This window comes from Dreissena polymorpha, chromosome 1, assembly GCF_020536995.1.
Source record: "Dreissena polymorpha isolate Duluth1 chromosome 1, UMN_Dpol_1.0, whole genome shotgun sequence".
Taxonomy (NCBI): Eukaryota; Metazoa; Mollusca; class Bivalvia; order Myida; family Dreissenidae; genus Dreissena; species Dreissena polymorpha.
In genome coordinates this window covers 51,624,002-51,651,110 of record NC_068355.1, presented here as the reverse complement: position 1 = coordinate 51,651,110, position 27,109 = coordinate 51,624,002, and the positions used below count along the sequence as shown (strand labels likewise).

At 37.5% G+C, this 27,109-nt stretch overlaps 3 protein-coding genes across 4 annotated transcripts in view; 2 read left to right on the top strand and 1 right to left on the bottom strand.

Moving 5' to 3' along the window:
• LOC127880703 (uncharacterized) overlaps positions 1-18,680 on the top strand; it is a 140,970-nt gene extending 122,290 nt beyond the window's left edge. Inside the window, exon 5 of the transcript XR_008049708.1 lies at positions 18,650-18,680. The gene's annotated coding sequence lies outside the window, so the exon portion shown is untranslated. The remainder of the gene's footprint in view (positions 1-18,649) is intronic.
• On the bottom strand, positions 5,314-7,346 carry LOC127880679 (actin, clone 302-like). The gene is made up of 2 exons (XM_052428017.1): positions 7,115-7,346; positions 5,314-6,858 (listed from the first exon to the last, which is right to left on the bottom strand). The coding sequence occupies exon 2, from the start codon at positions 6,846-6,848 to the stop codon at positions 5,709-5,711; it is 1,140 nt and encodes a 379-aa protein (XP_052283977.1). The 5' UTR covers positions 6,849-6,858; positions 7,115-7,346; the 3' UTR covers positions 5,314-5,708.
• LOC127880632 (protein NEDD1-like) overlaps positions 9,132-27,109 on the top strand; it is a 36,423-nt gene continuing 18,445 nt past the window's right edge. The window contains exons 1-4 of one of the 2 annotated variants that reach the window (XM_052427959.1): positions 9,132-9,190; positions 21,676-21,804; positions 22,204-22,292; positions 24,355-24,471. In XM_052427959.1, the coding sequence (XP_052283919.1) occupies positions 21,684-21,804; positions 22,204-22,292; positions 24,355-24,471 (327 nt within the window). In that variant the 5' untranslated portion in view covers positions 9,132-9,190; positions 21,676-21,683. Of the gene's footprint in view, positions 9,191-17,054; positions 17,134-21,675; positions 21,805-22,203; positions 22,293-24,354; positions 24,472-27,109 lie in introns of those variants that run through there. The other variant, XM_052427957.1, reaches the window with a different exon arrangement.

Here is a 27,109-nt window from a genome sequence, read left to right as displayed (position 1 = left end):
CTACTACTACTACTACTACTACTGCTACTACTACTACTTCTACTACTTCTGCTGCTGCTACTTCTGCTACAACTGCTACTACTGCTACTCCTGCTACTGCTACTACTGCTGTTACTCCTGCTACTGCTGCAACTGCTACTACTACTGCTGCTACTGCTGCAACTGCTGCTGCTGCTACTGCTTTTCCTGCTGCTGCTGCTACTACTACTACTACTACTACGACTACTACTGCTACTACTACTACTACTACTACTACTACTACTACTACTACTACTACTAATAATAATAATAATAATAATAATAATAATAATACTGCTGCTGCTACTGCCGCTACTGCTGCTACTGCTACTGCTGCTGCTGCTGCTACTGCTTCTACTGCAGCTAATACTACTACTTCAACAACTAGTACTGCTGCTACTGCTGGTATTGTTGGTAATGCTACTACACTGCTACTGCTACTATTACATACCTGATTCTTTTACTACAACAACTACTACTACCACTACCACCAGTCTGACTACCACTACCACTACTACCAGTCTCACTACCACTACCGCTGCCACCACTACTACTACTACTACTACTACTACTACTACTACTACTACTACTAATAATAATAATAATAATAATAATATAATAATAATAAAAAAATAAAAATAATAATACTTCTCCAACTACTTCTACTACTACTACTACTACTACTAACTACTACTACTACTACTACTACTACTGCTGCTGCTTCTGCTGCTGCTGCTGCTGCTACTACTACTGCTGCTGCTGCTGCTGCTGCTGCTGCTGCTGCTACTACTACTACTACTACTACTACTACTACTACTACTACTACTACTACTACTACTACTACTACTACTACTTCTACTACTGCTACTACTACTTCTGCTACTACTACTAATACTACTACTACTACTACTGCAGCTACTTCTGCTACTACTGCTACTGCTGCCACTCCTTCTACTGCTGTTACTCCTGTTACTGCTGCTACTGCTACTTCTGCTGCTACTGCTGTTGTTGCTGCTGCTGCTACTGCTGCTGCTGCTACTGATGCTGCTGATACTGCTTCTACTGCAGCTACTACTACTACAACAACCACTACTAATACTGTTACTCCTGCTACTGCTACTACTGCTGCTACTGCTGTTGTTGCTGCTGCTGCTACTGCTGATGCTGCTACTGATGCTGCTGATACTGCTTCTACTGCAGCTACTACTACTACAACAACCACTACTAATACTGTTACTACTGCTACTGCTGCTACTGCTGCTACTACTGCTGCAGCTGCTGATACTGCTGCTACTACGCTGCTTCTGCTGCTGCTACTGCTGCTACTATGCTGCTACGGCTGCTGCCGCTGCTACTGCTGCTGCTGCTACTGTTGCTGCTGCTGCTGCTGTTATTGCTGCTATAAGATGCCGCTATTTTTAATTAAGCTGAAAAAGTTACTATAACGCCTTGCTTGCAGATGAAAAAATTGCTCCCACTGCGGTCGACACACGACATTCTCTCGACGCTCTCTCGACGCGCGACGAATCAGTCGACAGTCAATATTGACTGTCCACTGATTTGTCGCGCGTCGTATTGAGCGTCGAGAGAATGTCGTGTGTCGACCTAGTGATTTTAGGTCGACAGGCGACATTCTCGCGATATATCACATTGACTGTCGACTAATTTGTCTTGCGTCGAGAGAATGTCGCGAGAATGTCGAGTGTCGCGCTCGAAGGTCGACACACGACATTCTCGCGACATCCTCTCGACGCTTAATACCACGCGCGACAAATCAGTCGACTGTCAAGATTGTCTGCGATTTTTTTTCGAAAACCCAGCGCGATATGCGACACTCAAATATTGATTGTCGCATGATTGTCGCGCGTCGTATTGAGTGTCGAGAGAATGTCGCGAGAATGTCGTGTGTCGACCTCGAAGGTCGACACTCGACACTCAACTAGGCCCTATCCGGATTCCATAGGTCAGTCAGTAAACCAAAACTCTCACTTGTCTGACTGGTTAGAGTTAATTGGGGGGGGGGGCTAAATCAAGAAATGTTAAAAATAGCTATTTTAGAATTAAGTCATGTCTGATAGATGTAAACATTTCTGATTTAGTTGATATGCCTATTAACAATATTAAATATATTGTTAATGATTTAGAATCTAGGATTTTTGAAAAAGAAACTGTCAAATGGAGAAGTTCAGTCAATAGTAATACTGGAACTAGAGGTGTTGGTCATAATAAATTGAGACTGTATAGATTATTTAAAACAGAGTTTAGAACAGAAGCATATGTTAAAGACAACATACCATTTTTGTATAGAAGTGCATTAGCTAAGTTTCGATGAGGTGTGGCACCGCTTAGATTAGAAACTGGTCGATATGAAAATATTGAATTGGGTAATCGAACATGTTTCAATTGTTAAAACATAGTGGAGGATGAGATACATGTACTTTTTCATTGTCCTTTATATGTGAATATCAGGAAAAGTCTAATGAACATTTTAATTTAAACTCCAAATTGTCACAACATGTCAGATACTGAGAAACTTAAATACATATTTACAGATGAGAGGTTGCTTTATATATCAGCCAAATCCTGCTTTAGTATTCTCAAAGAAGGAAGGAATATTTTATATTCAAAATGAATCGTATATACTTAAGTTTTATGCTGCACATTTGTAAAATAGTTTAAAGACTAGGTTTTAAAAAACAAATGGTATTTTAATGTATGAACAATATTGACAAGTGTAAATAAAACCACATAGTCTTAGCTACAATAACTTATTTTAATAGAAGTAAGTTTTAACGATGTGGAATTCATTTGTTAGTCAATAATTGTTAATTTATATAAGTATGTAATTATATAGTCTCTTATAAATCATATTGTGATTGGTCGCATACATGTAACTGTGCTTTTATATGTATTTTAATTTTATATGTATTGCGAATGAGACTCTAATAAAACATTGAATTGAATTGAATTGGCTTAATGTGGACTGGCAATCGAAACGGCGATATTATAAGTCAATCGCTTTACCGATTGAGCTAAGAGTCGGTACTCATCTAGTTCTTAACAAACACAAATGATTAAAATAAGTATCGCATTTAAACGGAATTTTGTTTGAAACTGACGCGACGTAATTTGATATATAGAGAGGATATTTGTTCATGTCAGTGTAAGATCGTTTGTTATTTCGAGCGTGAGCATAGAAAATATATTTTCACGAATTATTTTTCTATGATCACGAGTGAAACAACAAACGATCTTACACTGACATGAACAAATTTTCTGTTTCTGTTATGCCCCTTTTTCAAGAAAATAATTAACAGCTGTTTCCCCTTTGCTGAAAAGTTACCCTCTCTCGGAGTTTCTCCCGTGGCGTGCATCAAAACACAAAATGACGTCTTTAGTGTGACGAAATGACGCATTATACCAGCGAAATTCTCCAGTTAAACTCTTTTACAATGTAAAAAATAGAAAAAACATACTGGTATAACCCCCAAATAACCATTATCTATGATGTTGTGTTATAACCCCCAAATAACCATTATCTATGATTTTGTGTTGTAACCCCCAAATATTTCATAGTTTATTTATTTACATTGGTTTCCCTTTTTTACTGGCATCCGTGTGCAGTTTTCATAAATGGAACAGAACTGTGTAGGTTTTAAAAAATCTGCTTCATCTTGTAAGCGTAGTTTCATATTTTTCTCAACTTCAAGGGGAAATGATTCTGAACTTATACTTACGTTGCTCATTTACGATAGGGGTTGAGTACTCATTGATATGAAAACACTGTACAAGTTTAATGTGTTTACGACCCCCCCCCCCCCCCCCACACACACACACCACCCTCTCACACATATATTTCATGGGCATAATAAAAAAAATGGTTACAATAAAACAGCATATTTATTTAAACTAAAATGTCTACATCAAAACAAAACGTAAACATAGAACACAAATAAAATGATTTGCTTCAACTGGGGCTCGAACCTTGGGCCTCTCACATGTGAAGCGAGCGTGTAAACACTACACTACGGAACCGCTTGAAAAATCGCCTCCTAACTAAGATATTAATAAGTGACTGTAATGTAACGGTTATCAATAAACCGTGTAATCGCTGTCGTCTTGTAAAATTGAAGAAAATACGCGTTAACCAAAACTCGAACAGCAAAAGTCTGCGCTATTGTTTGAAAAACTACAATCTAAATATATTTTGATTATGTTTTGTTTTTTATACAAAACCAGAAAGTTTCACCGGTTCGCGTATTTGCCCAGTCCCTGTGATCTTTTATTATTGCCCAGCCCCTGTGATCAGTTATTTATTCAAAGAATTAGCTTCGCATTATTGGCAATAAATGTTGTGGTAAATGTAATAGGCATAAATGCAGTACTTATTTACACTAATTTATACAAAAATCACCACTATGCAAGATATTCTGATAACAAAAATCTATACATTGATCCGTAAAATAACTTCTCCTCCCATAAGCGAAAAAAAACGTATTACACACGAGTCGCCGCACTAGTGCGACGCCAATAAACGGTGAAAAAGCATAAAATAAAAAGGAAGTGTGTGTGTTGGATTCGGTGGAATGTCGATTTTAATTCACTCGTGATCATGCAAAATATATATATAATTATTTATGATAATCTAATAATAGAAAAGGAGTTCCGAAAATTTGTTATTTTCACCGGTGAAAATAACAATTTGTGTTGGGTTTTTTTCTCTGCCGTTATTTCACTGCAGAAATGTCATATTTTATCATTAGGTATAAAAGAAATATGTACCTTCTGTTTGTTTGTTTCTTTCGTCGTTCGCCTGTTCGTTTGTACGTCTATCATACATATAGCGTGAGTCAGTAAACCTAATTTCACACTATTCTTACAGACGGACAATGTTCAATTCGATTGACGAATCAGAGGTAAGGGATGGGACATGTACCTAGCCGGGAACCGAACTTACATTCTTTGAAATCTATCGCTCTAAGATTCGGTACGGCATCTACTACACACAAAAGATTTGGTTCGTGTTTTACCTTTCATTTCTGATTCTTCAGCATACCGGTGTTCTATTAAACGTTTCGAAGCTCTTCCAATATTATTATTGTGTTATTTTTTTTCTCTTGTGTAGGTTCATAGATACTTTATAATGTGCTTTATATACCAATGATATATATCAGTATATATAATCAGCAAGTAGACACATGAAAATAAAAGCTCGGGTTTTCTCATTTTATTTCAACAATGAAGTCAGTATAATAGCATATAACGAAAATAAATGTATAACATGTCATTAAAAAGAGAAAACTCAAACATATGTATAAATTAGCTCTCACAATATACGTGCGTCCTTTAAAATGAATAACTCTAATAACATCCTAAAATGCAACAATTATATTCAATAGTGTAACATGGATATGATTTATATAATATAATGAAAACCCAACATTAAAAACAACATTTATATACATGAAAGGCAATTTTACAAAAAATACCATGAGAAAATAAAATACATTGTCATCTGTACAATTATGAAAAACCAGTTCAGAACGATAAACAATCAATCCTTGTTGTATACAGTGCCCGGAGTGCATATCCGAATATTTTGAAAAATAACATTCCGGTGTTTCAACTGAAACTGCCTTCTATAAATATTATTCAGTCCTTGGTTTATTGTAAAACTCTATCTTTAGAACTTAAAAGCACTTCCGGTGAACGATACCCGGTCCGCACTCGTCGTACTCCTGCTTGGAGATCCACATCTGGCTGAATGTTGACAACGAGGACAGGATTGAGCCGCCGATCCACACCGAATATTTCCGCTCCGGAGGCGCGATGACTTTCACCTTCATGCCGCTCGGAACCATGTTGTCTAGCTCCTTCTTCATCCGGTCTGCGATGCCAGGAAACATCGTCGACCCACCAGACATAACCACATTGCTCCACAGATCCTTCCGGATGTCAATGTCGCTTTTCATGACGGAATTATAGAGAACCTCGTGAACTCCACAGTTCTCCATTCCGATGAAGGATGGCTGGAACATCGTCTCCACGCACCGGAAGCGCTCGTTTCCAATTGTGATCACTTGTCCGTCTGGCATTTCGTAGCTTTTTTCAACAGTGGATGATTTTGCAGCGACTTCCATTTCTTGCTCGAAGTCCAAGGCTGCGTAACACAGTTTCTCCTTAATGTCTCGGACGATTTCCTTTTCCGATGAGGATTTAAAGTTGTATCCTCGTTCACTAAGGATCCTTGTCAGATATTCCGTAAGATCCCTTCCAGCCAGGTTCAGCCGCTCTATGGCGTGCGGCAGAGCGTACCCCTCGTAGATCGGCACAACGTGGGACACGCCGTCACCAGAATCGAATACGATGCCTGTCGTGCGGCCGGAAGCGTACAAAGACAGGACGGCTTGAATTGACACGTAAAAGGCCGGTGTGTTGAACGTCTCGAACATGATCTGTGTCATCTTTTCACGATTAGCTTTAGGATTCAATGGCGCCTCCGTGAGCAGAACTGGTTGGTCTTCGGGCGCCACTCGCAGTTCGTTATAAAACGTGTGGTGCCAGATTTTCTCCATATCGTCCCAGTTCGTGACGACACCGTGCTCCACCGGATATCGCAGCGACAGGATTCCGCGTTTGCTCTGCGCTTCGTCGCCGATGTATGTGTCCTTGACCCCCATTCCCGCCATCACGATGTCGTAACGAGGGCGACCTGTGATCGCCGGAAATACGGCGCGGGGAGCGTCGTCGCCGGCGAAACCCGCCTTGCACATTCCACTTCCGTTGTCGATGACGACGCCGGCGATATCTTCGTCGTATTTTGTTGACATGTCGATGAACCTGAGAAAAAAATTAGGAGAACATGCTGATACAATATATATAATTGTGGTTTTCTTCAATAGTAACATGGCATTTCTTTTTAAGGCACACTATTATACTACGAGTCTAGCTTAACGTCAGAAGCATGCACCCTGCTTACTGAGAGTATAAATGAATGAATTGCATCATAAAAAATTTTTTTTTTTAAGTTTCAGCTCTAACAATTGTTCATAAGCATGCACATAAAAAGAAAATAAACAATCAAAATATATCTTACTTATTTGAAGTTTCAGTATCAAGTGTAAATCGGTCCTTAAATATGCAGCACCCGTATTAATTTTCCGCTACAAGTTTCTTGTAATGCACGTTCACAAGTTTGAATGTTAATTCATCGGGCGGCCCTTTAAATACTTTGCAAACTACACCGATTATAAATAGACACATGGTCAAGTTTTATAAATAAATAAGATTCATAAACAAGTTGTTTTAGTTCGTCACCAAATAAGGAGAGAGCTAGTAGACAATATTATGTTTAACTGTGATACTTCGATTGTTTGAGTCACTTTATTATTCAGGTCAATGTGCTGGATTTTCTGTTTGGATTATCATACCTATATTTATACCTGGCCTATACTGCGGCATAAAGTAAATGTAAACACATGTCGATAATGGATTACATTTGTTCAGCTAGCGTACTAAAGAATGGCTCTATTACAATCTTGTTTATATATTTTATTATGTGATATTGTAAGTAGGCCTATTTTTTCAGGATTTATCTATATTCACATTTTAAACAATATATCTATCTGCTTGTATTGATTCTATATTGTTTTCATGCTTTCAACAATGTTTATACATCGCGCTTTCTCTGTGGCTGAGTGTAGATATATAAAGGCTACCCAATAAGAGCCATATAGGGTAGTGTCGGTGAAACGCCAAATAAGGCACTGTTCTTGCAGAGAACGTATTTCCTTATTTATCCATACCCATGCAGTTGTAAAATCATGTCATGTTCTACGCATGGTAAACTCCAAATGTTCTTTTTGTAGCAAACTCGATTTGTAAGTTGAATTGTTCATTGGACGCATTGCATTAAGGATGCTATAAATATAAACATCTTGGTCGGTAGCATCGATTAAATTCTATATCGATGCTTAGTGTTAATGCGCTATTCGGTAATAAACTATTTTTTAATTTCGTTTATATTGAGAATAAGCATTCTGACTCGTCCCGACCTATGCCTTTGCGTAGGAAATCGTTATTATTTATAATATTGTAACGTGATCATACTATCCATTTGAAACTCGGACTGATCTTCTCTTCACCTACAGCTCTGGGGCTAGTCCCACGTGTTGACGCTCTCAAATATTATGCTACTTTTTATATTGGTAATATTTGGAGCGTTCCAAAGAATTTAACCCATTTAAAAAGTATCTCTAAATGCTTTGCGCGTCTTATAAATAAGACTAGCTCTGGGGCAACATGTTTCGTAGTTCTATTTTTATTTTGACAGAGTTACACGTACTGCCCTTTTAACATTTTTAGACAGGCTTTTTTGTTCCGTAAGTGTCCTTCACTTAAAACAAATAACACATACATGTGTCATTTATAATTCAAACTACAGATACATCATCCAAGCCCCATGCAAACCGCTGTTTTGTAATTAGACTAAATAAATCGCACAATGTTATATAAATTAGTTTTTCTCACTATAAATTGTGCGTGACTTTAGGACTACACACACATTATACAATATCGTTTTTTTTTATTATTTTTTTTTTCTATAATTAATTGTTTATCGTTGTATAAGTAAAATGTATAGAATACAATCACTCATACAGTATGGTTTACAAAACGATATTGTGCATATTTTTTGTAGATCTAATCCCGCGCGCAATATAAATGCGGACAAACGTTGTCAATTAATTGTTAATTCAAGAAAATCGTTATCGTATTTGTACTTTTGACCCAAATGGTACGGCATAATTGCATCGATTACAATGATCTTGGTAACGAATTCGAGATAAAATTGCTTGTTACTGATAGGCTTCGTCTTTTGCAACCCAATGCTATCGTCTGCTATCTCCCCCCATTTCTACTCCCTAAAAACGCTTTTGTTGTGAAAGGCTTTTGTTTGTTCACAAATGTCTGGAAATAAAGCCACAAATTGCTCGTTACAATGGTTCGTTGAAGTTGGAATCGAATGATTTGCAATCATTTGTGCAATACAAAACGATTCTGTTGGGATATTAAAGAACGACAACTCTGTCAAACTGGGTATAACAGTACGGTATGATTAAGATCAAATGTACTTCCGGTAAAAACAAAGCGCCAGATAAATACTATTTTAAAGGTAAGATACGAAGCAGTACGCTTAGTACCTTACTTCCATTCTAAATAGATTTCGATTGTAGAGTCGATATACAATTTTGACGGAAATAGTTAAACGTTAATGGTTTCCATTAGTGTGACCGTTGAAAGTCAATATGACAACACACACATTTGGCAATATAACAACAATAATTTAGACACTTGCATGTTTTGACTTATTTGTAAATGTTAAGACCTGTAACAAATAAAATACTTTAAAGTTTAATAAGTAGCTACATTTTTAAAATAACACTGGTTTACATGACCCGGCGCAAAGGAGTGTATAATCGACGAATTTTGACATAATTTAAAACAAAAAATCCAGGTTCTATCATACGGTTCCAGCATATAGATTTATAGATGCCTGGTCTCCTGGAGCAATAATTTTGTTTACATAAAGAACGAGGCTGTCATGATGACATTACACCAATGCTTTCCTTACAGTTTGCTTACTTAAAGGGATCTTTTCACGCTTTGGTAAATTGACAAAATTGAAAAAAGTTGTTTCAGATTCGCAAATTTTCGTTTTAGTTATGATATTTGTGAGGAAACAGTAATACTGAACATTTACCATGGTCTAATATAGCCATTATATGCATCTTTTGACGATTTTAAAACCTAAAAATTATAAAGCGTTGCAACGCGAAACGATTGAATAATTTGGAGAGTTCTGTTTTTGTCGTTAAATTTTGTGAAACTACGAAGATTGCTTATATAAGGTATAAAATACTTTACTTATATGTACTCGGCGGAATAGCTCAGTAGGCTAAAGCGTTTTTACTTCAGGACTCTGGCAGGACTCCAGGGGTCACTGGTTCGAAACCTGGTCCGGGCAATATTCTTTTCCTTTTTTTAATTTTATTCTTGATTTTTTACTGGAGCTTTTACGATCCAATGTTTACATTTATCGAAATCAAGCATTTAATGAATAAGTTAAAAAATGCCAAAATCTGTGAAAAGGCCCCTTTAACATAGTTTTGCTTGAAAATAAATACAAACAAAAGCAAAATGAGGTAAAACAACAGTGCTTTCCACAGGCCATTTAACAGTCCCTTAACAGGGCGCTTGAATTTCCATATCAGAGTCTGCGGGGCTCTTGAAATTTTCATATCAGTGTATTTTTGCAGTTTGTTCAACTAGCCATTCTGAAGATCAAAGCTTAATGACTTCACCAGGGACTACCCTACGGGCGACTACGGGCGATAATTTCGCTCTAACGCCCGTTATATCGCCCTACGGCAGGCTTGGCGAAATTGCCGGTCCGTCGGTCCTGACCGGCAAATTTTCATTTGGTCCGGCAGGTTTAACCAGAATGTCGGTCCTTGTGACCGGCAAAATAAATGTGCAATGAATGCAAACATATCATATTTTTTCAAAGTTGAAAATTCGAAGAGCAAACCCTTTACTACAGTCTACATCATGAAAATGAAATCGCTCATTGTGTTGATGTTTGCAATAAGTTTGTTACGTACAATTAGCAAATCCAACTGGTTACACAACACCTACTTCAAACTCGCAAAATCGGCAACTGCTTTCGCACATTTTAATCCCTTTTGTTAAACCATCGCAGTCTACACAGGGTCAGTAAAACCGCTAAGCGTGTTTTCACAACACTCACACATTCTTCGCGATATCATTCTATTAAAATTTACCACGAAACATTTAACAGAAATTTAATACACGCACGCTTTCCATGCGTTTGACGTGACGTTGTACATGTAGGGAATAATTTGCACGCGCTTTTCTGGAGAGAAAGGATTAAAACACACTGTACATTTGCAGTTTATTTGAAGAATGTGATAACGTCGAGTAAAAATTAAATTGGGAAGAGTGTTTCGGAATACAAATTTAATTATGCGCATTTGAGAATTCAACAAAACACGGAATATGGACCAGTTTCTAGGACGCTCATACTTCGGTACGATGCGTTTTTTTCCGATTTTTCTGAGAAAAAAAGGGTTTATCTTAATGTACATAGTTGTGTTGTTGTTTTTTTTCGGTCCGGCTAAATTTTCTCCGGACCGGCACATTTTCTGAAATGCCTGTCCGGATGACCGGCAGTTTTTTTCCAATTTCGCCAAGCCTGCTACGGGCCCAGAAAAGCGAAGATCAAGTCGCCCGATTTTTTTAGTAAACAAGACCGAAAAAGCGAAAATCAAGCCGCCCGAATATTATTGCCAATGCGTGCTACCGCCCGCAGGCGATTAGCAAGTTTATTGCTTGTTGTTTATCTAACGGTTACACAATTTACCCCCCGCACGGATCGTTAATTGACCCTGACAAAGCAGTCTCTTCATATTGGTCGCTATAACAACACACTCGTGCCTCTTCGCGCGTGCCGTAAGTTGTCTAATGATAACGTGATAATTGATTGACCATCTGATCATTGCAGTTTTTTTCGCAGACGGCACGGTTAAAGAAAGTCGGCAAAAATAATTAAAGGAAAACAAAATTGATCAAAGGTCTATTAATTACGTAGATCCACTATTAAGTCCAGCGAGTTTTGTCAGTTTGTTAATCCACCGATAATTACGAATATTAAACACCCGTCTTATATAAACTGGAATCACAGTTCATTTTTTATACTAACAAGTCATAATACTACACATAAGTCATAAACATTTAGAAAACACATTTCCTCGATTAGATAAAAATTATCCGAGTAGAGTTAAATTGCTGCGTCATGACCATCAACATTGCAAATGGCGGACTTATTGTTACATTCAACCCGCGTTCAATTCAAAGCTGGCGATTCAAATTACAAGTAATGGTGATTAAATAATGGAAAAAGCATTAACTGGATTTAACGAACATTTGATAAGGTTTGTTAAACCAGATAACAACAAGGACAATTTGGATTATTAAAGTTAACAGGTAAGGCATTCTGAAGTGTACATATTTCGGACATGTATAGTATTCGGATAAACATTAATAGATATACTAGATGTTCTATGCATTAAGATTGTGTTTTGTTACAAAACCAGTCATAGGGATGATGGTAATATAATGATGATAAATGTGATGAAAAGATGCTACTGGTACATATCTTTTACGAGTTAAATGACTTAAATGTGTCATGATGAAGTATATTTCAATGAGAATTTATTGTTGTTCTTTACAAATAAAGAGAGTATAATGATAGAGATAATAAAAGTTGTGAAATGAACATGTTTTGTTTTTGATATTGTTCGCACAAACGTCTCCCTGATTGTCCAAACTTCTCCCTGTTTCTGAAAAAAGGAGAAGTCACTTCTCCCTATTTTTAAGGCCTAAGGTAGTCCCTGTTCACCGAAACTTGCAGGGCTCTTGCTACACTTTGGGGGATTGGGGCCGGGGCCCTTAAAGGGGGGAATTTCGTATCGTTTTGGGCGAAAAGGGTAATTTTAGAAGATCTTTTCACCAACCATTCAACACGTAAAATTGCTATATTTTAATGTAATTTACATAAATATACATTTAATCAAAGGTTAATAGCATGATACCAGCTGGCAACTAAGGTATAAAAGTAATTTAAAAAAAATTGTTTGGAGGGGGAAATTTTTTTGCTGAAATAATTAAGGAGGGAATGGGGCCGAAATAATGCGAAATTCGGCCCCAAAAACGGCCAAATGAGGGCCCTGACTTGTGAAAGACCAGTTACAATGCTCTGTAAATAACATGTACTGCTTTACCCAACTAAAGCCCACCTAAAGGCGGAGGGTCATAGTATTGGACAATCATTATTGATCAATGATTATGATAGCGCACTTTTAATGAGCAACAGCACTCGTAGGCATGCAATGCATGTAGTTAAATCATTCAGATGACTTGTGACTACATGTAATTGCCACAGAAATCTTGGCCAATTAATTTATAATAGAAGAATGATGATGGCAACTATCAGTAATCCTCATGGAAATTGTGCATTTCATGCATTATACTATCAAAACATTGTCAGGGCTCCCCCTGGCCCAAAAATTTCTGTAGCCAACATTTTAGCCAAATGGATTTTTTTGTAGCCAAATTTTAGAAACTGTAGCCAAAGTTTTAGCAAAGCATTCGGAACCGCCTGTTGTAAGTATAGGCTACAGTAGTGTAAAAGAAGAAACTAAAAAAATAAGCTTTAATATGTTTATTTCTATAATCATCATGTGTGCATAACTAAAAAAACACAGTTTACAACTAGAAATGGCGCGGCAGAGGCCGACGCGTATCCCCACGCCGAATGTTTGACCTAGGTGTGCCCCAGGGTTGGTAATGGGGCCATGCATAGCTGAGATTGACCGTATTGTCATAAGAGAAGTTCATCATCAATTAGAAGTGAATTGGTGTAGAAATGAAGAAGTTATAGTAAAAGGCAATTTTGGGTGGGTGTGACATATGTGGGCAGGGCGCCCCAGGGTTGGTAATTGTGCCATGCATAGTTGAGATTGACCGTATTGTCATAAGAGAAGTTCAGTATCAATTTGAAGTGAATCGGTGTAGAAATGAAGAAATTATAGTAAAAGGCAATTTTGGGCGGGTGTGGTCTATGTGGGCGGGGCCCCAGGGTTGGTAATGGGGCCATGCATAGTTGAGATTGACCGTATTGTCATAAGAGAGGTTCAGTATCAATTTGAAGTGAATCGGTGTAGAAATGAAGAAATTATAGTAAAAGGCAATTTTGGGTGGGTGTGGTCTATGTGGGCGGGGCGCCCCAGGGTTGGTAATGGGGCCATGCATAGTTGAGATTGACTGTATTGTCATAAGAGAAGTTCAATATCAATTTGAAGTGAATCGGTGTAGAAATGAAGAAATTATAGTAAAGGCAATTCCGGGTGGGTGTGGTCTATGTGGGCGGGGCCCCAGGGTTGGTTATGGGGCCATGCATAGTTGAGATTGACCCTAATGTCATAAGAGAAGTTCAGTATCAATTTGAAGTGAATCCGTGTAGAAATGAAAAAATTATAGTAAATGGAATTTTTTGGTGGGTGTGGCCTATGTGGGCGGGCGCCCCAGGGTTGGGATTGGGGCCATGCATAGTTGAGATTGACCCTAATGTCATAACAAAAGTTCAGTATCAATTTGAAGTGAATCCGTGTAGAAATGAAAAAATTATAGTAAATGGAAATTTTTGGTGGGTGTGGCCTATGTGGGCGGGGCGCCCCAGGGTTGGGAATGGGGCCATGCATGGTTGAGATTGACCGTATTGTCATAAGAGAGGTCCAGTATCAATTTGAGGTGAATCGGTGTAGAAATAAAGAAGTAAATGTAAAATAACCTAAAAAAAATGAGTGATAATTTCTGACGCGGCCCCACCCCAACCGCTATAACTTTTGACCCAGGGGTCAGATCAAAATTCCAAATAGTGCAGGGTCGCACATATGCTCATAGCTACCATGTGTGTAAGTTTCAAGGTTCTAGTGCTTTTAGTGTAGGAGAAGATAGTGGCCAGGACGGACGGACAGACAGACAGACGGACGGACGGCGGAGATAACCACAATATCCCCACCTTTTTTTCAAAAAGCGTGGGGATAACAAACCATTTATAGATGTTACTATTGTACATACATCATAACTCAAGCATTTGTTCATAAAATAAGCACATGATTAATATACATTAGATTTGTCAGAGTCCAAAGGACGCTTATTGCCTATGGTCGCCATTATGGCAGTCACAATTTCTGACACTTTCGTCATAAATGTCAAGGGTTTTATATCCCTTCATCTATCGTCCTTCATAGTTGTAACGTATTTAGCCTTTAATCATAACAAACATTACGCACTTCTCGAAATTAAAATCAATTATCAACTTCTTTACTTATGTTCATTGTGTGACTAAGTTAATAATTCGCTAACAGCTTTTACTCAAATTGATTGAAATCTGCAGCGATCTTAAATCAGATGTTATTGTTTATTTAAGCCGATAAGATCAACGGTTACACAATTGTTTTGTTTTCACACCAGTCACAGTGCTCCAGCTAGGATTTGAAAAGCGCAGGGGGGGGGCTTTACTGTCAAAAGGGCACTTTGCACATGCAGTATTTTGTCAAAAGGGCACTTTTGAGTGCGCGGGCGTTTCTGTAATGCTTCCTCTTGCATGTTAATTTATATGTTATTAATAATTGTTAGAATATATTATTCCAATTACATGTATTATTAAAAAATTCAAATATAATATCTACAATGAGGAATAAATTAATTGCAATGTATTGTAATAAGAGATTATTAATTATGATATGTAAAAAAAAGGGTAGGGGGCCCTAGGAAGGGCAGGGCGGAGGTTTGGAGGGGTAGGGCGGGGCGCCCTTCAATTTAGGCCTTGCTGGAGCACTGAGTTAGTTTCCTTTGTCTCAATATCCGGTTCTGGCAGGTGTTAATGCAGTGTGCATATCAATTTTTCGGGTCAATAACACGGCGATGTATTGAAACACAGTCTACAGCTGAAAGAGTTTACTATCTGGGACGGCATTTGTCAGGAAAAAAATTGTTTGCCGGACGTTTTGGCCAAACGATTATTTTATTAGCCGAATTTGCTAAATTTTCGCAATTGGCGAATCTGGCGAACAGCAGCAGGAGCCCTGATTGTTTTGACTTGTAAAGCGTTTTAACAAATTATTGTTGAATGGATTACACAGCTTTCAATGTTTTGTTGAATCTCCAATGAGCACAACAAAATTTGTAACCCACTCCAGAATGTTAATGTTAACTCAATTGTAATCCAAAGCAAACTTCCAAATGTATGTACTAACAAGGGCAGGGGGCCCTAGGAAGGGCAGTACGGAGGGGCAGGGCGGGGCGCCCTTTAATTTAAGCCTAGCTGGAGCACTGAGTCAGTTTCCTTTGTCTCAATATCCGGTTCTGACAGGTGTTAATGCAGACCTCGTATCATTTTTTCGGGTCAATAACATGGCGATGTATTGAAGCACAGTCTACAGCTGAAAGAGTTTACTATCTGGGACGGCATTTGTCAGGAAAACAATGGTTCACCGGACGTTTTCGCCAAACGATTATTTTATTAGCCGAATTTGCTTAATTTTCGCAATTGGTGAATCTGGCGAACGGCAGCGGGAGCCCTGATTGTTTTCACTAGTAAAACCTTTTAATAAATTATCGTTGAATGCATTACACAGCTTTCAATGTTTTGTTGAATCTCCAATGACCACAACTAAATTTGTAACCCACTCCAGAATGTTAATGTTAACTTGTTTGTAATCCAAAACAAACTTCCAAATGTATGTGCTAACACGACATTGACACATTTTAGCTTCTGATAAATAGTGTTAATTTATATCCTGTTGATTCTTTGTCTCCATAGAAAGGTCGCGAAAATTATGCAGCATGTACATTGTACATTTGTACTACGTCGTGTTTGCATAAAAAGCGTGGGTGTATTGATTGTATTATAATCACGCACACATCACGTCAGGTGATTTACTCATGTTTAGTGGGAGTATGTCATAAAATCTTTAAATAGCAATTAATGCCGAAATTCATGTTATACTTAACAAAAAAATTGTGTTTATGAAATTCTTGAGCACTGACTTTTATCTTTAATATTTACGAGAGTATGCTTAAAAAAAAATAGGAGTCACCCAATGACATAATTGGACTCTAAAAATTTAGAAAAAAGTATGCAGCGGACAGTCTTCCCCATCCCATCGGCCCCGGGGTGTCTGCAAAAATTCCTGTGGAAAGCACTGAACAATTATAGTTCATTAGTTGCTTTCAAAATCTTATCTCAGCTAAAATAATACAAATTTATCCTTATTCTGTTCATGTTATAAGTCCTATTTATTAAATTTTTACTTAAATTGCAAAGTGAAGCAGACACTTGAACTAGTGTTAACACATTAGTTTGATTTATTACCCAACAAAATTACTTTCACTTGCTCCAGATTTGCAGAAATTGTTGCATGAAATCATCGGCGACTCTAGCATAAGAGCTGTACCCGCACATCGTGTCAGGTGATTAACATATATACAGTGCAAATATCCCAGTCCAAATCGGACGCTTATTTTACCAAATCTTTTTAGTAACATATATGTCAAAATTAATCTGACCAAACGGCAAACTCGTGTGTTTTTGCAATTCTTGAGCACTTTTATGTGCCCATGTTGCTCAAAAGAAGAATAAAAGATTAAACAGAAACTTGTTAAATTCAAAATTGAGAATAAACAAGTTTTCAATATTTTTTTTGGTAACCTTTGATTAGGAATTTTAAGTTCCATATGGGAAAATTATGTTACGGTCCTTTTTATCCCCTGCCAAAGGCGGAGGAATATTGTTTTTGCGTTGTCCGTCCGTCCGTCCCGCACTTTTGTGTCCGGAGCCATATCTTGGAAGTGCTTTGGCAGATTTCATTGAAACTGAGTACGAGTATATATATATGGATAAGAGGATGATGCGCGCCAAATTGCATTGTACACCATCTGTTAATAACAGAGTTATGGCCCTTTTTAACTTGAAAAAATGCTTTTTTTTGTGACGAAGCTCTAGTTTGGCGGGGGATATCAATTCAACGAATTTGCTTGTTTTCATTGTGAATGGGGCAGAAGACTGGCGTTAAAATTTAGTGGAAAACAACACTGCTTTGCATGGTCAAACACGTTGTAAATAAACAATTTTGACATGGATATAATGTGAATTAAATATTGTTGCATTATTTACATTAATTCAGAAATTCTGTTACTCGTTTCCTTAACTGCTTGATACGCGGTAACCATAGGATAAATCATGCTTGTTGAGTCGTGGGTAATTTTCATAAGAATGTTATATCTCAAACATTTATATAAAAATTCATCAGCAAAATGATGGTGACTGTCTCAAAACTTTTTTCCGTATCCACTGCATCATGTGCGAACATTCTATCAAGAGATTTTATGGGATCTCACGACTCGACAAGAACCCATGACTCAACAACCTACATGTACCATACATAGTTACGAACAATTTGTAATGATCATCTGCTTCACATTCAGTCAATTACAAAGGTCTTGCAATTAAATTAAATTTGTTAAGCAGTCTGGACATTTTGCTTTAAAAAAGCTTGAAACTTTTTTCTCGAGTTAGTCAGTTTATTAAAAAAAAATTGGAGCTTAATGCTCATTAAAAGGCTAAATTTATTGAATCATGACAGAAATTTTATAATTTTTATTGTATTGTTGTCTGATTCTGTTTCCTTAAAAATAAGTATTAAGGGGTGTCGCGGCAGTTTATTTAACCGAGATTATATTTATAGCAACACCGATGATAATATTATCACAACTCAATATTTTTGTTATCAGTATCATCAGAAATGACCAAGTTGGTTCATAATTCAATTGTCAGTGGTTCGATCCCAGGTGGGGTTTACTTTTTATGCCCCCCCCCTTCGAAGAAGAGGGGGTATATTGCTTTGCTCATGTCGGTCGGTCCGTCCACCAGGTGGTTGTCAGAAAATAACTCAAGAACGCTTGGGCCTAGGATCATGAAACTTCATAGGTACATTGATCATGACTTGCAGATGACCCCTATTGATTTTGAGGTCACAAGGTTAAAGGTCAAGGTGACCCGAAATAGTAAAATGGTTTCCGGATGATAACTCAAGAACGCATACGCCTAGGATCATGAAACTTCATGGGTAGATTGATCATGACTTGCAGATGACCCCTATTGATTTTGAGGTCACTAGGTCAAAGGTCAAGGTCACGGTGACCCGAAATAGTAAAATGGTTTCCGGATGATAACTCAAGAACGCATACGCCTAGGATCATGAAACTTCATGGGTAGATTGATCATGACTCGCAGATGACCTCTAATGATGTTCAGGTCACTAGGTCAAGGTCACGGTGACCCGAAATAGTAAAATGATTTTCGGATGATAATTCAAGAACGCATATGCCTAGGATCATGAAACTTTATAGGTAGATTGATCATGACTCGCAGATGACCTCTAATGATGTTCAGGTCACTAGGTCAAGGTCACGGTGACCCGAAATAGTAAAATGATTTTCGGATGATAACTCAAGAACGCATATGCCTAGGATCATGAAACTTCATAGGTAGATTGATCATGACTCGCAGATGACCCCTATTGATTTTGAGGTCACAAGGTCAAAGGTCAAGGTCACAATGACCCGAAATAGTAAAATGATTTTCGGATGATAACTCAAGAACGCTTTTGCCTTGGATCATGACACTTCATAGGTACATTGATCGTGACTTGCAGATGACCCCTATTGATTTTCAGGTCACTAGGTCAAAGGTCAAGGTCACAGTGACAAAAGTCGTATTCATTTTTACTTTTTTTATTTCTTTAATTTCATTCTTGTTTTATACTGGAGCTTTTTAGCCATGTTGTTTTAAATTTATCAATTTAAAGCATTTAATCACAAACTTCAAAACATGCCGAAATCTGTGAACAAGCACCGGTACATGTAAGTTATTAATGATTAAGGTCGAGTTTGATACTGTATTGTATTATGTTTGTGATTAAATATTGTTTTTATTTCCCCCACTATAGTAGTGGGGGACATATTGTTTTTGCCCTGTCTGTTGGTCTGTACGTTGGTCTGTTGGTCTGTACGTTGGTCTGTTTGCGCCAACTTTAACATTTTGCAATAACTTTTGCTATATTGAAGATAACAACTTCATATTTGGCATGCATGTGTATCTCATGAAGCTGCACATTTTGAGTGGTGAAAGGTCAAGGTCATCCTTCAAGGTCAGAGGTCAAATATATGTGGCCAAAATCGCTCATTTTATGAATACTTTTGCAATATTGAAGATAGCAACTTGATATTTGGCATGCATGTGTATCTCATGGAGCTGCACATTTTGAGTGGTGAAAGGTCAAGGTCAAGGTCATCCTTCAAGGTCAGAGGTCAAATATATGGGGCCCAAATCGCTTATTTTATAAATACTTTTGCAATATTGAAGATAGCAGCTTGATATTTGGCATGCATGTGTATCTCATGGAGCTGCACATTTTGAGTGGTGAAAGGTCAAGGTCATCCTTCAAGGTCAGAGGTCAAATATATGTGGCCCAAATCGCTTATTTTATGAATACTTTTGCATTATTGAAGATAGCAACTTGATATTTGGCATGCATGTGTATCTCATGGAGCTGCAGATTTTGAGTGGTGAAAGGTCAAGGTCAAGGCCATCCTTCACAAGGTCAAGGTCATCCTTCAAGGTCAAACATCATATAGGGGGACATTGTGTTTCAAAAACACATCTTGTTTTTTAATGTCTTTTGGTAAGCTGTTGTGATCCCAGTTAAGATTGTAAACAATTTCTATTGTTTATGCATATTTCTTACAATCTATGTACCGATACTTGGGTTTTGCCTAATTGATGTATTTTTATAAAATTTGACGTAGACGGTAGGGATAGTTAAAACAACAAATATTGGTTAAAAGTTTGGTGACCCCCTTTTTTTAATTTGTGTTTTAAGATGACAACACGTAGATGAACATATTTGAGCAGTTTTGCAGAATTCTATTTGACAGATTTTTTAAAAATTACATTTTGGTGTTAAAAATAGTAAAAAAATGATGTTTTTTGGGGTGACATAAAAATTTAAAAAAAATAAATAAATTTAAATTTAACTTGTGTTTTCCATTTTTTGGCATTGTGTTGTTTAATTTAATGGTATTTTATGTATCTCAGCTTATATAATATCTATATGTTGTCTATTTCATAGGTTATTAATTGGTTTGAGGCAATTAAAGATTTTCAAGTTAAAATGAAAAAGTGCATGCTATAAAATGGTGAATATAATCAAAACAAGGCCGGTGACCCTATGTTTTTATTTCATTTTTCATTTAGAATTTGTATGTAGTACTTGAATATAAATTTTGAACAAAATCTATTTGGTGGAAAATAAATCAGCGAAACTGCAGCAACACCCCTTTATAATTAGAGATGATTATGAGTGTACTTGGTTCCTGTCTTCTTACTCTTTGGCCCGACTACCAAAGACCTAGCGATATTTGACTGTCTGGGCAAAGTACCTTAAAAAGTTAGTTTCTATCCCTGCTGACAATGTTTGTTTTTTAAACAAACTTATTTACATGTTATATGACTTCTCCGCACACAAAAATCCTTCATTTTCTGTGATGAATACGTTTGTTTAATTAGCCGTAGATCTTTTCACATCAGGAAAAAACTTTGAACATCAATTTCCAATTAGCTTGACCCAATGGTATCATCAAAATAAACATTCCTTTTTGTAAAGCGTCAGGTAAAATTAACCATTGTTATTTGTTAAATGCAAAATTAATAAATATTGATAATTATTTTCTTGTAAATGCAGTGAACAGTCTGATTGGTTATTACAAATGTATTTGATATTATCATTTTATGTTTAGTTTACATTAAATATACAAAATGAAACATTTATACTGTTAATATTGCATGATTTGAAATTTAAACTTACTAGTTTTCTTCATGATGTATAATGTATTGTATGAACTTGTGTACATACGTCAAAAATCTATTTTTAAATTGCTGCTTGTTTACTTAAGGAAGAAGCATGTTGCGTTTGGTGTCAGCTGGTGATGACATCAAGATATGGGACTGCAATGACTTCCTACTAGAGCACCAGTTTAATCCCCACGACCAGAACATCACCAGCGTCTGTTGGGCCTGTGACAGTATCCTTTATCAGCCATTGTTCTGTTGTTCTCTTTTTATGAAGTCAGTTTTCTCCTTGCTACATGGCACTACTGTTAGTATAAATAAATCCATCTGTTGAGAACATTATTTTTACCTCCTTACATTATTCTTTGTTTCAATATTAAGTAATCAGTATTTGGTTTCAGACTATGTTTCATACTGATTTCGTGGTGTGTCTGTATGAGACAATGGTCATAGTCTTATATTATACATGTACCTGTGTGTCATTAAATAATACAAATTGAAAATGAAGTGTTTCAAAAATATATTGACAATTACACTTATAACATAGAGAAGACAGAAACCCAACCTTAAGTTCTGACAGTTTTGTCAGTAGTCAATTAAAGTGTATTATTTATTTCCTTAACCAGATTAAGATTCTTTCTTAGCCAGTGCGTCTGTTCACACAGAGAATGTGGTACTCACTGATGCCAGAACTTGGGATAAAAGTATCCTAAAATGTGAGGTAAGAAGTTATCAAACATCTCAAAGTTTTAGACATTCTGACACAAATTTTTATTACCATTAATTTATTAAAATTAACATACGGTAAATGGCATGTTCTATTTTTATGCCCCCCTATGAAGAAGATGGGGTATATTGCTTTGCACATGTCGGTCGGTCTGTCGGTCGGTAGGTCTGTCGGTCCGTCCACCAGGTGGTTTCCGGATGATAACTCGGGAACGCTCGGGCCTAGGATCATGAAACTTCATAGGTTCATTGATCATGACTCGCAGATGACCCCTATTGATTTTGAGGTCGCTAGGTCAAAGGTCAAGGTCACGGTGACCCGAAATAGTAAAATGGTTTCCGGATGATAACTCAAGAAGGCTTAGGCCTAGGATCATGAAACTTGATAGGTAGATTGATCATGACTCGCAGATGACCCCTATTGATTTTCAGGTCACTAGGTCAAAGGTCAAGGTAACAGTGACCAAAATAGTAAAATGGTTTCCGAATGATAACTCAAGAACACTTATGCCTAGTATCATGAAACTTTGTAGGTAGATTGATAATGGCTGGCAGATGACCCCTATTGATTTTTTGTAGGTCACTAGGTCAAAGGTCAAGGTCAGGGTGACCCGAAATTGTAAAATGGTTTCCGAATGATAACTCTGAACGCTTATGCCTAGGATCATGAAACTTCATAGGTACATTGATCAAGACTCGCAGATGAGCCCTATTGATTTTCAGGTCACTAGGTCAAAGGTCAAGGTCACGGTGACCCAAAATAGTAAAATGGTTTCCTGATAATAACTCAAGAACGCTTGGGCCTAAGATCATGAAACTTCATAGGTACATTGATCATGACTCGCAGATGACCCCTATTGATTCTGAGGTCACTAGGTCAAAGGTCAAGGTCACGGTGACCCGAAATAGTAAAATGGTTTCCGGATGATAACTCAAGAACTCTTAGGCCTAGGATCATGAAATTTGATAGGTAGATTGATCATGACTTGCAGATGACCCCTATTGATTTTCAGGTCACTAGGTCAAAGGTCAAGGTCACAGTGACCCGAAATAGTAAAATGGTTTCTGGATGATAACTCAAGAACGCTTATGCCTAGCTAGGATCATGAAACTTGATAGTTTGTTTGATCATGACTCGCAGTTGTTTGATCATGACTCGCAGTTGACCCCTATTGATTTTCACTATATCAAAGGTCAAGGTCACGGTGTCCTGAAATAGTAAAATGGTTTCCGGATGATAACTCAAGAACACTAATGGCTACGATCATGAAACTTCATAGGTACATTGATCATGACTTGTAGATGACCCCTATTGATTTTGAGGTCACTAGGTCAAAGGTCAAGGTCATGGTGACCCGAAATAGTAAAATGGTTTCCGGATGATAACTCAAGAACGCATATGCCTAGGATCATGAAACTTCATAGGTACATTGATCATGACTCGCAGATGACCCCTATCGATTTTGAGGTCACTAGGTCAAAGGTCAAGTTCACGGTGACCCGAAATAGTAAAATGGTTTCCGGATGATAACTGAAGAACGCTTATTCCTAGGATCATGAAACTTGATAGGTAGATTGATCATGACTCGCAGATGATCCCTATTGATTTTCAGGTCACTAGGTCAAAGGTCACGGTGACCCGAAATAGTAAAATGGTTTCCGGATGATAACTCAAGAACGCTTATGGCTAGGATCATGAATCTTCATAGGTACATTGATCATGACTGGCAGTACCTATTGATTTTCAGGTCACTAGGTCAAAGGTCAAGGTCACAGTGACAAAAAACATATTCACACAATGGCTGTCACTACAAGGGAGAGCCCATATGGGGGGCATGCATGTTAAACAGCCCTTGTTTTTCGTTAATTCAACCAAATGACATTTATTAAAATAAAAGAAAGTTCTTTAAAATATGTTTGTTTCGATAGCCAGAACATTATCTCATGACAACAAATCTGTAAAGTGATAAACTATGATGAAGTAATCTGAATTATTACTGCAAGCTATGAAATAAATTGTAAACATTGTTGATAGACTCTTAAGTGCACTTTTCTAGATGGGTGTGATGTGTTTGGATGTGAATGACACATCACGGTACATGCTGAATGGAGCTTCTAGTGGCGTCATCTCTGTCTGGGATCTCAAGACGAGGAAAGTTAGGAAAACATACAAGGTTTGTTGCTGAGAAAAACCAAGATAACATTTGTACATCAAATTAAAGTGGGTTTAAAATGAGAACAACAGGTAACAACCCTATTGTTCTGTAATAAAATAGATGAGGCTTAGAATAAAAGCAAGGCTTGCTGAGCCTTTGTTTCATTGGACTGATGTGAATATATTACACAAGGATAGGGAAGTTATCTGTTTTTTTTCTGTTTATCATACCTCTACGTCCCCTTTTTTAGCTCGTCTGAGCACAATGTGCTCATGGTGAGCTTTTGTGATCGCCTTTTGTCCGTCGTGCGTCGTCAACATTTGCCTTGTTAACGCTCCAGAGGCCACATTTATTGTCCAATCTTCATGAAATTTGGTCAGAAGATTGGATCAATGATATCTTTGATTAGTTCGAAAATGGTTACGTTTGCTTGAAAAACATGGCTGCCAAGGGGCGGGGCATTTTTCCTTATATGGCTATATATGGTTATAGTAAAACCTTGTTAACAATCTAGAGGCCACATTTATTTCCAATTTTCATTACACTTGGTAAGTAAATTTATTCCAATTATATGTTGGACGAGCTCGAAAATGATGCCAGATGGTTGAAAGACATGGCCACCAAGGGGCAGGGCATTTTTCCTTATATGGCTTATGTAAAACCTTGTTAACACTCTAGAGGCCACATTTATTGTCCAATCTTCATGAAATTGGGTCAGAAGATTGGTCTCAATGATATCTTGGATGAGTTGTAAAATGGTTACGTTTTCTTGAAAAACATGGCTGCCAAGGGGCGGGGCATTTTTCCTTATATGGCTATAGTACAACCTTGTTAACACTCTAGAGGCCACATTTATTTCCAATCTTAATAAAACTTAGTCAGAAGATTCATCCTAATAATATCTTGGATGAGTTCAAAAATGATGCCAGTTGGTTTAAAACATGGCCGCCAGGGGGCGGGGCATTTCTCCTTATGTGTCTATAGTAAAACCTTGTTAACACTCTAGGGGCCACATTTATTTTCCGATCATCATGAAACTTGGTCTGAAGATTTGTCCCAATTATATCTTGGACAAGTTTGAAAATGGTTCCGGTTGTTTAAAAAACATGGCCACCAGGGGCGGGGCATTTTTATACGCCCGTTTTTCAAAACGGGACGTATTTTTAGTTTCACCCTTGGCGGGCGGGCAGCGTCCACAGCAGTTTCCGCTCTCTATTTCAAATAGTTTTCATCTGATCTTCACCAAACTTGGTCAGAAGTTTTATCTAGACAAAATCTAGGTCAAGTTCGAATATGGGTCATGCCGGGTCAAAAACTAGGATACGGGGTCACTTATTGCATTTCAAGGATTAAGCATGGTTTCCGCTCTCTAACTGAAGAAGTTTTCATCTGATCTTCACCAAATTTGGTCAGAAGTTGTATCTAGACTATATCTAGGTCTAGTTCGAATAATTGGTCATGCCGGGTCAATAACTATGTCACGGGGTAACTAAGTGCATTTAAAGGATTAAGCATGGTGTCGGCTTTTTAATTGAAGTAGTTTTCATCCGATCTTCACCAAATTTGGTCAGAAGTTGTGTGTACATGAAATTTAGGTCAAGGTCAAATACGGTTCATGCAGGGTCAAAAACTAGGTCATGAGGTCACTTAGTGCATTTCAAGCATTTAGCATGGTGTCCGCTCTCTAATTGAAGTAGTTTTAGTTTAGTTTAAACCTATTTATTTAAGTTTGATTACATCGAAAGCCTAGGGCTTATATAAACGCTGTCGAGTCCGTTTCCTGGGCCTAAAACCAGTACTTGGTGTATTTGGGGGAGATCTAAAGAACGCTCCAACGGTGGGGATCGAACCCGTGACCTCCCGGTCGCTAGGCGGACATCATATCCATTACACCACGGCGACCTTAAAGTAGTTTTCCTCTGATCTTCACCAAATTTGTTCAGAAGTTGTGTCTAGATGATGTCCAAAACCTTCAAACGGGCGTATCTTGTGACAGTTTGGCACTCTTGTTCTTTATATGGCTATAGTTAAATCTTGTTAACACTCTACAGGCCACATTTATTGTCATATCTTCATGAAACTTGGTCAGAAGATTCATCTCAATGATATCTTGGATGAGGTTGAAAATCGTTATGTTTGCTTGAAAAACACGGCTGCCAAGGGGCGGGGCATTTTTCCTTATATGGCTATAGCAAAATCTTGTTAACACTCTAGAGGCCACATTTATTTTCTGATCATCATGAAACCTGGCCAGAAGATTTGTCTAAATGATATCTTGGACAAGTTCGAAAATGGTTCCAGTTGCTTAAAAAACATGGCCACCAGGGGGCGGAGCATTTTTGCTTATATGGCTTCATGAATCTTCATGAAACTTTGTCAGAATATTTGTTTAAATTATACCTTGCATGTGTATGAAAATGGTTCTGGTCTGTTGAAAAACGTGGTTGCCATCTAGTCATGAAAGTTGTTAAGAACATTTGTTCTAATGACATCTAGGGCTGCAAAGAACAGGTCAGTTCCTTTGAATCTCAGGTGAGCGACTTTGGGCCTTTCAGGCCCTCTTGTTAAAGAAATAATGACACAAATGTTCGTCAAATTTTTTTTTTAAATGATTTTGTTGCTTTTTGTGTTTAATTTTTAGCGAGGCTGTTTTTGG